Genomic DNA, 15,869 nt, shown 5'->3' with positions numbered 1-15,869 from the left:
AACCCCTTTGTTATGGCAAGTCTAAATAAGTTCAGAAGTATAAAACATCAGAATTCTACTGTGAAAATAAATAAATACATAATTCCACATAATTCCACTGTGACATTATAGGGTATTGTGTGTTTGCACTGACACAAAATCTCCATTCAATACATTATAAATTCAGGCTGTAACATAGCATGTGGAAAAAGTCAAGGGGTGTGAATACTTCCATAAGTGACCAATAAAATGTGATTTGAACAGTCCAGTATTTCTTCTTGAACCATTCCTGGGTGCTTTTGGATGTGTGCTATAAGTCATTGTCCTGCTGGATGACCCACAACCTTCAAAGGAGAGCAACTTTCGCTACACAACTAACACAACATTCTCTACACTCGCATTAACATCTGCTAACCATGTGTATGTGACAAATAAAATTTGATTTGATTTGATTTTAACTTCAAAGAAAAGAAATAAAACTTCCCTACAATCAAACATAGGGGAGGTTTGTTAATGCTGTGGAATTGCTTTGCTACTTGGGACTTTGAACATGTGCAAGACATCATAGAGCTGGGCAGATTACCAAGGTGTTTTGGAGTGCAATGATCAACCCAGTATCCAAAAACGGCATTTCTGTTGAAGGTTGTGGGTCTTTCATCAGGACAACGTGTTGTTGTATTCAGCCTGCATTCTTTGGCTTGCTAACTCTCCTGAGTGGCGCTGCGGTCTAAAGCACTTTGTCTCAGTGCTAGAGGTGTCACTACAGACCCTGGTTTGATCCTAGGCTGTATCACAGCTGGCTGTGATCGGTAGTCTCATAGGGCAGGGCACAATTGGCCCAGCGTTGTCCGGGCGTTGTATGGGTCCGGGTTATGGGAAGGTTTGGCCGGGGTAGGCTGCCATTGTAAAATAAGAATTTATTCCTAACTGACTTGCCTAGTTAAATAAATATAAATTAAACTGTGCCTGCACTGCCCGTCGTTGTGATTCTTGGTCCTGTTCGCAGTGTGTTTCTTGTTTTTTATTTTATTTTACTAGGCAAGTCAGTTAAGAACAAATTCTTATTTTCAATGACGGCCTAGGAACAGTGGGTTAACTGCCTGTTCAGAGGCAGAATGACAGATTTTGACCTTGTCAGCTCGGGGATTCGAACTTGCAACCTTTCGGTTACTAGTCCAACGCTATAACCACTAGGATACCCTGACGCCCGTTGATCCACGTTTATTACATCAATGAAACTTTATTACATTTTGCAATACTGTATAATATAAACCATAAAAATAAACTAGGTTTTATGATTACCATTTCTATGTACTAGTGGCAGCTAAATAAATATCCTAGTGTAAATCATTGGCAGTCGGTGACATTTAAGATGAGGGGGGACGTTTTCTTTTTTTGTGTCAGCATGACCTTATTTCTATTACAGCATAATGGATGACTGTCATTCATATTCCATTCACCCAGCTCAATGTAACAGCGATAGGTTTAGGCTACTACAAGTTACTCTACTTTTCCCTGTTCCCATCATGAGGTTGCTACAACCTAGTGTTATGCACGTGAGTGAGGACCCAAAAGCGGTTTAACAGATACAGAGTCTTTTAATGTCAAATCACAGGGAAGACATAGATCCTCTTCAGATGTATAAAAATGGCAAAATAGACAACCTGCAGAGAGGGCGACAAAAGAATAATAAAGTCCCTCTGAATATTACAGAAGAGTCCCCTTCTTGCAGCAGAGGAGAATAGCTGGGTAGAGTCCCCTTCTTAGCAGCCGAGGATAATAGCTGGGTGAGCGGCGACAGACTGCTGGTCTCTCTGGGTAGGCGCGGGTCGTAGAGGACAGAGGTACCTGATCACATGTAGCATCAGAAGAACAGGTAGATTCCGACAGGACGGGACAAGGGTGAAGCAAACAAGACGATAGTTTGGTTCTGGCATGAGAAACTCAAACGAGAATCTGACAAATACAGAAGCAGGAACAGAGAGAGAAATAGAGACCTAATCAGAGGGAAAAGGGGAACAGGTGGGAAAAGGGTGAACGAGGTAGTTAGAGAAGATGAGGGACAGCTGGGGGAAGGAAAGGAAGAGAAGGTAACCTAATACGACCAGCAGAGGGAGACTGAGTGAAGAGAAAGAACAGGAACAAGACATAATATGACAATACATGACACCTAGCCTATGAATGAAAGTTTACAATTTAGGTGCATATGTCAAGAGAAACATTTTGAGTAATGAAGGTGATGAAAGTAATGAAAATTCTTCCTGGGATCCACACAGAACTTGAAACGTGACATTATACAGAACATTAATATACAAGAACAGGTCAAGGACAGAACTGCAGAAATTTAATAACAGCACACGTAGCCTACATATCAATACATACACACAGAATACAGTTGAAGTCGGAAGTTTACATACACCTTAGCCAAATACATTTAAACTCAGTTTTTCACAATTCCTGACATTTAATTATAGTAAAAATTCCCTATCTTAGGTCAGTTAGGATCACCACTTTATTTTAAGAATGTGAATTGTCAGAATAAGAGTAGAAAGAATTATTTATTTAAGTTTTTATTACTTTCATCACATTCACAGTGTGTCAGAAGATTACATACACTCAATTCGTATTTTGTAGCATTGCCTTTAAATTGTTTAACTTGGATAAAAATGTTTTGGGTAGCCTTCCACAAGCTTCCCACAATAAGTTGGGTGAATTTTGGCCCATTCCTCCTGACAGAGCTGGTGTAACTGAGTCAGGTTTGCAGGCCTCCTTTCTCGCACACAATTTTTCAGTTCTGCCCACAAATTTTCTATATGATTGAAGTCAGGGCTTTGTGATGGCCACTCCAATACCCTGACTTTGTTGTCCTTAAGCCATTTTGCCAAAACTTTGGAAGTATGCTTGGGGTCATTGTCCATTTGGAAGACCCATTTGCGACCAAGCTTTAACTTCCTGACTGATGTCTTGAGATGTTGCTTCAATATATCCACATAATGTTCCTGCCTCATGATGCCATCTATTTTGTGAATTGCACCAGTCCCTCCTGCAGCAAAGCACCCCACAACATGATGCTGCCACCCCCGTGCTTCACGGTTGGGATGGTGTTCTTCGGCTTGCAAGCCTCCCCCTTTTTCCTCCAAGCATTTACCATGGTCATTATGGCCAAACAGTTCTATTTTTGTTTGATTAGACCAAAGGACATTTCTCCAAAAAGTATGATCTTTGTCCCCATGTGCAGTTGCAAACCGTAGTCTGACTTTTTTATGGGGGTTTTGGAGCACTGGCTTCTTCCTTGCTGAGCGGCCTTTCAGGTTATGTTGATATAGGACTTGTTTTACTGTGGATATAGATACTTTTGTACCGGTTTCCTCCAGCATCTTCACAAGGTCCTTTGCTGTTGTTCTGGGATTGATTAGCACTTTTTGCACCAAAGTACGTTCATCTCTAGGAGACTAAATGTGTCTCCTTCCTGAGCCGTATGATGGCTGCGTGGTCCCATGGTGTTTATACTTGCGTACTATTGTTTGTACAGATGAACGTGGTACCTTGAGCCATTTGGATTTTGCTCCAAGGATGAACCAGACTTGTGGAGGTCTACACTTTTTACACTTACACTTTTTCTGAGGTCTTGGTTTCTTTTGATTTTCCCATGATGTCAAGCAAAGAGAAACTGAGTTTGAAGGTAGGCCTTGAAATACATCCATAGATAAATCTCCAATTGACTCAAATGATGTCAATTAGCCTATCAGAAGCTTCTAAAGTCATGACATAATTTTCTGGAATTTTCCAAGCTGTTTAAAGGCACAGTCAACTGAGTGTTTGTTAACTTCTGACCCACTGGAATTGTGATACAGTGAATTAAGTGAAATATTCTGTCGTAAACAATTATTGGAAAAATGACTTATGTCATGCACAAAGTAGATGTCCTAACCGACTTGCCAAAACTATAGTTTGTTAACAAGAAATTTGTGGAGTGGTTGAAAAACAAGTTTTTATGACTCCAACCTAAGTGTTTGTAAACTTCCGACTTCAACTGTAGCTCTCTCTCCTCTCGATTCTCCTTCATTTTTTAAATAAATAAATTTGTTCAAAACTGTTCAACTATTGTCTTTCTCTTTCTCTGAGTCAACTACTCACCACATTTTATGCACTGCAGTGCTAGCTAGCGGTGGCTTGTGCTTTCAGCACTAGATTCATTCTCTGATCCTTTGATTGGCTGGGAAACATGTCAGTTCATGTTCTAAGAGCTCTGATAGGTTGGAGGACGTCCTCCAGAAGTTAATAATGAATAATTACTGTGTAAGTCTATGGAAGGGGGTGAGAACCATGAGCCTCCTAGGTTTTGTATTGAAGTCAATGTACCCAGAAGAGGATAGAAACTAGCCATCCTCCGGCTACACCATGGTGCCACCCTACAGAGTCCTCTGAGGAGCCTCCAAATATCATCAGTATTCCTGCTTAGCCTTGTCAATTCTGCCTGGGTTAATCCCTGGAGGAATAGTGAGAGAGAATACAGGGAGGCAGCAAGGTTTACTATTCCAAAGTATAATGAAATAAATTGCATTCTATCAGCGCCTCCTCATTTCTGTATTTTGGGTCATGGCCATGGGTGAGAATATGAGAAGTAAACTATAGAGTCACTGAGTGTACTAAACATTAAGAACACCTGCTCTTTCCATAACATAGACTGACCAGGTGAATCCTGGTGAAAACTATGACCCCTTATTGATGTCACTTTTTAAATCCACTTCAGTCAGTGTAGATGAAAAGGGAGGTTACAGACAGATTTTTAAGCCTTTAGACAATTGAATGGGCACCGGGGGTATGGTAGTAGGTGCGAGGCGCACCGGTTTGAGTGTCTAAAGAACTGCAACGCTGCTGGGGTTTTCCACGCTCAACAGTTTCATGTGTGTCTCAAGAATGGTCTACCACCCAAAGGACATCCAGCCAACTTGACACAACTGTGGGATACATTGGAATCAACAGGGGCCAGCATCCCTGTGAAACGCTTACGACAACTTGTAGAGTTCATGCCCCAACGAATTGAGGCTGTGTTTGGTATACTCAGTGTACATTTGGTCAGTTAATATATAACATAACATAACATACTTTACTGAAAATACACTTAACTTAATACCCAATAATACTTAATATACACAACTTGTTGCTGCTTATGACTCATTCAGGGAAGTGCACTGGAGATAGGTGGCTGCCGTCACATTTATCATCCATTTACTCCTGAACTTGAATGAACTTTCGCTCTAAGCAGTGGTAACTGTTGCTGTCCTTCTGACCACATTTACAACTTGCCAGACAAGGCAGGGTTAGAGATGTGCAACATCTACATTGTCTGCTGGTAAGTGTGTATATAGTTAAAATAACTACTCGTGGAGGATTGTCATTTTTTTGTCTTGCACCTTTTGATTTTCATGTATGTTCTGTGTTTTGTTAACTTAAATGTTTTTCTTGCTGACATCTGTAATGGTGTGTTGTCTTTTCAAACTTCAATAAATGTTATTGTTAACCCTGAGGGGTATACTAAGAATCTAGTTAGAGTTCTCAGGTTTCTATTGAATTGGCTAGCTTTAGTTAGCTTCACATTCCAGCTCAAGCTTCATCCATGATATGCAGGAATCAATATATCTCCATATGCATCAGAGTCACGTCTTTTGTGGGCATTTTAAAGGTTGTTTCTAGCAAAAGGCATCACGCATTTACTATTGTTATAGAATACTTTATATTATCTGGATTATTATTATTTTTTTTTTTCAAAATATAAAGTTAACAACAGGTATAGTTTGTGCCATTTTCTTTAACAAAGAGTATGGCATAACCCCACTCAATTTGAGCCCTGTTTTTAACCGAACACGCCAAGCCCTTCCCAGGCATGGAGGTATTTAAGGAGTGCACGGTGACAGTATTGGAGTATTTGGCTATACCGACAAAAATCTATGGATAGCATAATTGCGTCTGTCAAACAGGTAGACCTTACCTTTTATTTTTTTTATATAGGAAGAAGTAGGCTTCAAAAAAAGACCTCTTGATGTTAGTTAAATCGAATTAAAATGAAGACAATTGTTGAAATGAATTAATTTCAGCACCATTTGCTGTTGGATTATACTGCGGCCGCTCCAAAACGGATGTCCTTTTTAGTTGACTTTCTCCTGCACTCTCTCTCTCTCTCTCCTCATTATTAAGTTAATGAATTAAAATGTGTCTGTCTCATAACATTGTAATACCTTTGGTCTCCACTCTATGGGCTAACAGAAAAAAACACAAAGGCTACTACTCTTTCTACGTTAGGCTATATCATTTATGTTAAATGAATTTGATTGAGCGTTAGTGGATCGCCTTAGCGCTGCGTCTTTCCAACAGCACGCTGGAGAGGCGCGCTGGGCATGGACAAGCTACATATTTTGCGCCCCTGCCTTTGGCAAAGTGGGCCTTGGTTTTCACGGGGCGACATCAGCTCTCACCTAAACAGCACTCACGCCACTGGGTGAGAGAAGTTATCGTTGTTTTTAGGCAGAATAATGTGATATTATGTGTTGTTGGAGCTGCGTCTTTGTGAGTTTAGCTCTATGCGGCTGCCTTCTTTTATTGTGGCATGAACACAACCAGTCGTGATGTTTTAATCTGATTGTCAAACAATCACTTAAAAGGGCTCATTTACTGGCTACCCGCCTAACACCTGCATTCAAGTCCGTTGGTAATTTTTCATGCCTCTGACATACCGAACATTCCCACTTTACTGTTCACTGCTTCTTATTTTACAACCTTAAAAACTTTAAGACAAGCTAGTAACCACACGCATCTTTAGGAAACTTACTTTCCCAGTTAATGGGACTTCCTTCAGCAGTTTGTACAACTTATTTCTTACTTTTTATAGTTAATCTTTGGATCGCTAATGTAGTTTATAAGGAAAGTTCAATAAGTAAGGCTGGTCTGAGAGTGGGTAGCTCACTTTTAATTAACTTAATTCAGTAAGCACAATAAAAACAACACATTGTTTTCTCTTCTATAGGCATAATTTGAATGTTGATTCAGAGGGGTTGGTTAAAAATGCAGAAGACACATTTCAGTTGAATGCATTCAGTTGTACAACTGACTAGGTATCCATCCCCCTTTCCGTATACAGTGCCTTCGGAAAGTATTCACACCCCTTGACTTTTTCCACATTTTGTTACATTACAGCCTTCTTCTAAAATTGATAAAATAGTCCCCCCCCTCATCAATCTACACACAATGCCCCATAATGACAAAGCAAAAACAGGTTTTTAGAAATGTTTGCAAATCTATTACAAATAAAAAACAGAAATACCTTATTTACATATGTCAATTTGTTAATTTGCCTTTCATCCTTCAGCTGTTTGATTAAGACTTATAGGTTACATCTATTCTATATAAAATGTAATTGTCCGTTTATTATTGATCTCTTTACAGGTGGTGAGGATTCTGTGACACCCAACAGATTCCCTGCTATCGGCAAAATGATTATCTTCAGGACTAGAAAAGTTCGTCGTGTCATCGTTCTACTCTGCATCACTACTATCGTTGTGTTTTATACCGGACAGCTGTCCTCCAATTCGCTCGTGGACTTTGTTAAAAATGCCCTTCGGCCTCTGGACAGGATCCTATCTCCAAAATATTGCGCCTGTGTCAAATGTATGAAACAGCCAGACGATGACCTCTGGTTTCAGAAGCGCTTCAACACATCGTTTCAACCCTTTCTGACCAGAAAGTACAAGACACTCTCCAACGATACAAGAATGTGGTGGCAGGTAATAAAAACGTTTTTATCAACGGTTTTTTATTACATCTTATCTTAAAGCAAAAAAAGCGATGCCTGCTGTCACACCCAACACATATTCACATATTTACTCATACATTATACATAGTATATTTCCACACCTACCAAGAAAAAATAGATAGAATGCTAATTAAATAAACCATTAAAATAAAATAAAACAAATGAGAAAAATAAAACACTATCTGCCATCTCATTGATGTGACCTTTGCATTGATTATTCTAAACGTTATAACAGTAATTGATTATTATCTGTAAAGAACAACTGATCGACTGGCACAGAAACAGTATCTTCCTATGTAGATTAGCCTATTAATGTTTCCATTGGTCAAGGGGAGTCCCGAACACTCAGTGTCACTACACATTGAAATATCAAAACCTGTTTATTGTTTTCTAATGGAATAGTGTGACATTTTGACAATCAAGCCCTTTTTTAAATTTACTAAAGTCAGCTAGCTTTAGCAGCATGACAAAAGTCTACGGGGTCAGCTAGCTGATTGCACTAATGCTAGCTGATCCAGTAGACTTCCAGTCATTGCCCTAACGCTAGTTATCAATCGCCAGAGGTGTGAACTCAAGTCATATGACTTGGACTCAAGTCTGACTCTAGTCACAAATTTGATGACTTGAGACTAGACTTGATATAACATTTAAAAAACGTGAGACTCAAGATACGGGACTCGATTTTGACTTGAGACTGATGACTTGAAATTATCTGGCCAGGTTTTTGAACATTTTGTCACTAATTTTGTGGCACAGATTCTCTGTGGATTATTCTCCATGCAGCCAGAAATAGTATCAAACTTGTAAAAAAGCCCACAATCAACACAGGTTGGGTTAGCTAGAACAGTGAGAAGATTTTGGGGGGTGTTGCAAGTATTTTATTTAACCAGGCAAGTCAGTTAAGAACAAGTCTTATTTACAATTACAACTGCCTTGTTCAGGGGCAGAACAACAGACTTTTACCTTGTCAGCTTGGGGATTTGATCTAGCAACCTCTCAGTTACTGGCCCAGTGCTTTAACCACTAGGCTACCTGCCGCCCGAGTGTGAAACTGAATGAATGAGAGGTTGTAAGGCTTTTTAAATGATGACCTCATGAAAGCAGCAGAAAACAGGAGTGGTTACCATTTACATATTTTAATACACTACATATTTAATAGTCTACAAATCATTTACCATTTGTATTTTATATTTATACATTTGCTTATTTGATCTGGTCACTAACATAGGCCTACAGCATTGCACCAAATTCTTGTTTCAAAAACATCTAATCTTTGCTTCAGAACCAAAAAAGTTGCGTGTCTTGACTGTTGACCAATGACCAGTCATCAGCATTGGCATGCAAAGGCAGGCGCACATATCCAGATTAGTGACCAGAAAGAGCTTGTTTATTTTTCTCAGGTTTTCTTGGCAAAAACAGAGTAGCCTACCGACATCCTTAAAACCTTTGACTACAGTGAAATCTGGGTCACACAGAGTATTTCTTGGCAGTCTTCCCTCTCTGAGATACGTGTCCCACCTCGCCAACAGCCAGTGAAAGTGCAGGGCGCCAAATTCAAAACAACAAAAATCTCATAATTAAAATTCCTCAAGCATACAAGTATCATACACCATTTTAAAGATACAATTCTTGTTAATCCAGCCACAGTGTCCGATTTAAAAAATGCTTTACACCGAAAGCACTACAAACGATTATGTTAGGTCACCACCAAGTCTCAGAAAAATCCAGAAATTTTTCCAGCCAAAGAGAGGAGTCACAAAAAGCACACATATAGATTAAATTAATCACTAATCTTTGATGTTCTTCATCAGATGACACTCATAGGACATCATGTTACACAATACATGTATGTTCTGTTCGCTAAAGTGCATATTTATATCAAAAAATCTCATTTTACATTGGCGCATTACGTTCAGTAGTTCTAAAACATGCATTGATTTTGCAGAGAGCCACATCAAGTTACAGAAATACTCATCATAAATGTTGATAAGAATACAAGTGTTACACATGGAATTAGAGATATACTTCTCCTTAATGCAACCGCTGTGTCAGATTAAAAAAAAACTTGACAAAAAAAGAAAACCATGCAATAATCTGAGTACAGCATTCAGACAACAAATCAGCCAAAAAGATATTCGCCATATTGGGTGGTCAACATTAGTGATAAATAGCATTAGAAATATTCACTTACCTTTGATGATCTTCATCAGAATGCACTACTAGGAATCCCAGTTCCACCATAAATGTTTGGTTTGTTCAATAATGTCCATCAGTTATTTCCAAATATCTTCTTTTGTTAGGGCGTTTGGCAAACAAATCCAAAAGTGCGTTCAGGTCGCACCGAACGTCGGACGAAAAGTTTAAAAAGTTCCGTTACAGCCCGTAGAAACTTGTCAAACTAAGTAAAGAATCAATCTTTAGGATGTTTTTTACATAAATGTTCAATAATGTTCCAACCGGAGAATTCCTATGTCTGTAGAAAAGCAATGGAACGAGAGCTAACTCTCTCATGACCGCGAGTCAAAAGCCCAAGGCACTCTGCCAGACCACTGACTCAAACAGCTCCTATGTGCCCATCCTTTATAGTAGAATCCTCAAACAAGTTTCTGAAAACGGTTGACATCTAGTGGAAGCCTTAGGAAGTGCAACATAACCAATATCCCACTGTATCTACAATAGGGGCTGAGTTTTAAAAAACTACTAGCCTCAGATTTCCCACCTCCTGGTTGGATTTTTCTCAGGTTTTCACCTGCCATATGAGTTCTGTTATACTCACAGACATCATTCAAACAGTTTTAGAAACTTCAGAGGGTTTTCTATCCAATACTACTAATAATATGCATATATTAGCATCTGGGACAGAGTAGCGGGCAGTTTACTCTGGACACCTTATTCATCCAAGCTATTCAATACTGCCCCCATGTCACAATTTTACTTTAAAAAACGAAAAAACTTTCCACTAGAAATGCGGAAGGCCGAAGTGGTGGATTGAGACACAGCCAATATCTCTAGTTTAAACTGACAGATGGGGATTTTTTTAATATGTTACTTAGATTCATACACAGATGTGTATCATACCCCCTATAGTTCAATTACCAAATCGTCCCTCTCGTGGCTGCATGGGTGGAATGTTATGAATATGTTTCATAATTTCACAATTAATAAACATATATTTTTTAACCGCTGAAAATTTGGTCTTGGCTTTTTCTTTGCAACTCTGCCTAGAAGGCCAGCATCCCGGAGTCACCTCATCACTGTTGACGTTGAGACTGGTGTTTTGCGGGTACTATTTAATTAAGCTGCTAGTTGAGGACTTGTGAGGGGTCTGTTTCTAAAACTAAACACAATAATGCACTTGTCCTCTTGCTTAGTTGTGCACCGGGGCCTCCCACTCCTCTTTCTATTCTGGTTAGGGCCAGTTTGCTCTGTTCTGGGAAGTTAGTAGTACACGGTGTTGAATGAGATCTTCAATTCCTTGACAATTCCTTGCATGAAATAGCCTTAATTTCTCAGAACAAGACTAGACTGACAAATTACAGAAGAAAGAACTTTGTTTCTGGCCATTTTGAGCCTGTAACTTTTTCCAATGATCAATTAGCCTTTTAAAATGATAAACTTGGATTAGCTAACACCACGTGCCATTGGAAAACAGGAGTGATGGTTGATGATAATGGGCCTCTGTATGCCTATGTAGATATTCCATATCAAATCTGCCGTTTCCAGCTACAATAGTAATTTACAACATTAACCATGTCTACACTGTATTTCTGATCAATTTGATGTTATTTTAATGGACAACAAATGTGCTTTTCTTTAAAAAACAAGGACAGTTCTCAGTGACACCAGACTCTTAAAGTGACAACGCATACACTGTAGATCAGGGGTGTCAAAGTCAAATGGACGGAGGGCCAAATAAAAAATTTAGCTACAAGCCGAGGGCCGGACAGTTCGAATGTTCATTGAAAAATTTTAAATGACGCATATAGTCTAGTGAACCTAATTGAACCTACTGAAAACCTAACAAATATATTCCAATATGATCAGATAAATAAAGCAATATTTTCTTATGGCTCTGTCAGTAATCTTTAATTTTCAACAGACACAAAAGACAAATTTCCTTTATATAAAAATCCCCATAACATGAACATTAAATGAAAGAAACCGGTATTCAAGGCACCATCAGTAGCCTATATTTTCTATTTTAGCAAAAGTGGGCTAAATTTACTTCAAAGAAAAAAACAATAATAGCAATTTTCTATCATCCACTCAACTGAAATATTTTTAAAATATAATTGGATTGAAATACAATAAAATAAAGTGCAAAAATCTATTAATCAAAAACAACACTTTGTTTAAGGAGAAGTAACATGCAGTGAAAACAAATATTAAACTTTAACTTTTAAACTTGAACTGAGTAAAAACTCTAAATATGTGATTGCACAGTAATGTTCACTTGTTTGAGGTTGAGGGTGATACTTGGTGGTGTCCCATCTTTTCCACAAGTTCATCAATGTTCGGGGTAAGGCTCTGAGCTGAGGAAATCCTCAGAATTGAGTGGTGTTCAGCAGTAAGTCGACTTCTGTGTGATGTTTTGTTCAAGTTCATCAAAGAAAACAGTTGTTCACACAGGTATGTGCTGCCAAACATAGACAACGTTTGAGCAGCCTGGATGCGCAGCTGGGGCATTGTGTCGGGGGAGGAAACGGGCGAACTCCGCAGCACCCACTGCCGCATATTTTGCCCTCAGTGCATCATTGCATTGGAGGTCAATCAACTCCATTTGGAGGTTTGGTGGTGAGCTTTCCACGTCAACAGCAAATGGGTTACCGAGCAGTTCCAACCTGCTTTTTTGTGCTTCAAAGTCAGCAAATCGGGCCGAAAGTCAGCGGCAAGCATACCTATTTTATCAGCCAACTGTGCGCTGGGAACGCACTGGTAGAGAGCTTCTCTTTCATGGTCTGGCAGCTGGGAAAGTGGCTCAAATTTTCTTTCCGCATCTGCGTCTCCCACAGAGTCAGTTTGGTTTTAAATGCCTTCACTGTACTGTACATATCAGAGATGACACGATCCCGACCCTGCAGCTGCAAGTTCATTGCATTCAGATGACTCGTAATGTCACACAGAAAAGCCATTTCACACAGAAACATTTCGTCTTTGAGTTGTGTTGTGTCTTTCCCTTTGCTGTCCAAGAACAGACAAATCTCCTCACGAAGCTCGAAACATCTTTGAAGCACCTTTCCCTGGCTTAGCCATTGCACCTCTGTGTGATAAGGCAAATCACCATGCTCCGTTTCTAACTCCGTCAGAAATGCCTTGAACTGGCGGTGATTCAAACCTTTGGCTCTGATAAAGTTAACTGTGCGCGTGATGATGCTCATTACATGCTCCATTTTCAAGGCTTTACCGCACAACGCTTCCTGGTGTATGATACAATGATAAGCTGTCAGCTCACCTGTCGCGTTTTCCTCTTGCATCTTTTCCCGTATCTTCGCCACCAGTCCGCTCCTGTGTCCACACATCGCAGGTGCTCCGTCGGTTGTCAAACCCACAAGTTTTTCCCAAGGCAGCTCCATCTCATTTACACATCTTGACACCTCTTCATACAAATCATGCCCCGTAGTTGTGCCATGCATAGGACGTAAAGCCAAAAACTCCTCTGTCACGCTTAGGCTGGAGTCCACTCCGCGGATGAAAATTGACAACTGGGCAATGTCAGAAATGTCGGTGCTCTCATCCACAGCCAAGGAATATGCAATGAAATCTTTTCCTTTTTCACAAGCTGCTCTTTTAGATTGATGGACAACTGGTCTACTCTCTCGGCAATGGTGTTTCTGCTCAGACTCACATTTAAAAAGAGTTGCCTTTTTCTGGGCAAACTTCGTCACAAACTTTAATCATGCAGTTTTTGATGAAATCCCCTCCGTAAATGGCCGGGCTGATTTAGTGATCTCTTCTGCCAAAATAAAACTGGCCTTGACAGCAGCCTGGCCTTGTGATTTGGCTTTTTTGAACAGAGCCTGTCGAGATTTGAGGCCTCGTTTTAATTCCTCTGCCTTTTGTAGCCTTTGTTCCATGTCCATATTCTTGTTTTTGTCCGCGTGTTTCGTTTCATAATGTCGTCTCAGATTATACTCTTTCAGTACCGCCACACTTTCTCCACACAGAAGACACACAGGTTTTCCAGCTACCTCCGTGAACAAATACTCCGACTCCCACCTTGTTTGAAACCCCGGTTCTCAGTGTCCACCTTCCGTTTTGCCATTTTTGATGGGTATCTGAAAGTTAATTTTACTGTGATGCTGACAACTGCTGTGCCAATAAATATTGAAATGAAGCAGCCTACTGCTCGGTGCGTCACCGTTGCATTGTGGGAAATGTAGTATTGGTGCGTGTAAAAGATCTGCGGGCTGCCGGCTTGCTGCGGTCTGCGGGCCGGTTCTAATAATAAATCAAGATCATCCCAGGGGCCGTAAAAAACCTTCTCGCGGGCCGGATGTGGCCCGCACTCTGACATATGTGCTGTAGATGATAACAACAGAAAGTAGCAGTGGTATAAAAGAGAGGGGGGGGGCAATGCAAATAGTTTGGGTAGCCATTTGATTAGACGTTCATGAGCCTTAGGGCTTGGGGGTAGAAGCTGTTTAGAAGCCTCTTGGACCTAGACTTGGCGCTCCGGTACCGCTTGCCGTGCTGTAGCAGAGAAAACAGTCTATGACTCAGGCCTTCCTCTGACACCGCCTGGTATAGAGATCCTGGATGGCAGGAAGCTTGGCCCCAGTGATCTACTGGGCCAATCGCACTATCCTCTTTAGTGCATTGAGGTCGGCGGCCCGAGCAGTTGCCATACCAGGCAGTGATGCAACCAGCTCTCGATGTTGCAGCTGTAAAACCTTTTAAGGATCTAAGGACCCATGTCAAATATTTTCAGTCTCCTGAAGGGGGATAGGTTTTGTCATGCACTCTTTACAACTGCCTTGGCGTGCTTGGGCCATGTTAATTTGTTGGTGATGGGGACAACAAGGAACTTGAAGCTCTCAACCTTGCTCCACTACAGCCCCTTCGATTAGAATGGGGGCGTGCTTGGTCTTATTTTTCCTGTAGTCCACAATCATCTCGTTTGTCTTGACCCTATACTTGACCCTATAGGCTGTCTCGTTGTTGTCGGTGATCAGGCCTACCACTGTTGTGTCATCGGCAAACTTAATAATGGTGTTGGCGTCGTGCCTGGCCGTGCAGTCATGAGTGAAGGAGGGGACTGAGCACGCACCCCTGAGGGGCCCCTGTGTTGAGGACCAGGATGGCACCGAGGGCGGCCCGTCAGGAAGTCCCGGATCCAGTTGCAGAGGGAGGTATTTAGTCCCAGGGTCCTTAGCTTCTTGATGAGCTTTGAGGGCACTATGGTGTTGAACGCTGAGCTGTAGTCAATGAATATCATTCTCACATAGGTGTCACATTTGTCCAGGTGAGAAATGGCAGTGTGGAGTGCAATAGAGATTGCATCATCTGTGGATCTGTTAGGGCGGTATGTAAATTGGAGTGGGTCTTGTGTTTCTGGGATAATGGTGTTGATGAGAGCCATTACCCGCCTTTCAAAGCACTTAATGGCTACAGACTTGAGTGCTACGGGTTGGTAGTCATTTAGGAAAGTTACCTTAGTGTTCTTGGGCATAGGGACTATGGTGGTCTGCTTGAAACATGTTGGTATTACAGACTAGGACAGGGAGAGGTTGAAAATGTCAGTGAAGACGCTTGCTCGTCCTGGTGATCCGTCTGGCCCTGCGGCCTTGTGTATGTTGACCTGTTTAAAGGCTTACTCACATCTGCTGCGGAGAGTGTGATCACACAGTCTTCTGGAACAGCTGGTGCTCTCATTCATGTTTCAGTGTTATTCAGTCATTGCCTCTGTAAATTTTTTCTACTTGACTTGAGACCTTTGACTCGACTTCGTCCTTAGAATGCACGTCTTGGACATGATTCGAGACTCGACCCGTTCTACAAGGGACTCAACTTGAGATTTGGACCTTGTCACTTGAGACTTACTCGTGACTTGAATAATATTGACTCGGTCCCACCTCTGGCA

At 40.8% G+C, this 15,869-nt stretch overlaps 1 protein-coding gene across 1 annotated transcript in view; it reads left to right on the top strand.

Moving 5' to 3' along the window:
• Positions 1-15,869, top strand: part of LOC118378704 (CMP-N-acetylneuraminate-beta-galactosamide-alpha-2,3-sialyltransferase 1-like) — a 51,419-nt gene that overhangs the window by 19,410 nt on the left and 16,140 nt on the right. The window contains exon 10 of the mRNA XM_052520546.1: positions 7,423-7,760. Coding sequence (XP_052376506.1) covers positions 7,470-7,760 — 291 coding nt within the window. The 5' untranslated portion in view covers positions 7,423-7,469. The remainder of the gene's footprint in view (positions 1-7,422; positions 7,761-15,869) is intronic.

The sequence above is a fragment of the Oncorhynchus keta genome, chromosome 6 (genome assembly GCF_023373465.1).
Source record: "Oncorhynchus keta strain PuntledgeMale-10-30-2019 chromosome 6, Oket_V2, whole genome shotgun sequence".
In the NCBI taxonomy this organism is placed as follows: domain Eukaryota; kingdom Metazoa; phylum Chordata; class Actinopteri; order Salmoniformes; family Salmonidae; genus Oncorhynchus; species Oncorhynchus keta.
Note: the sequence above shows the minus strand (reverse complement) of the source record. Positions and strands in the feature narration are given on the sequence as shown.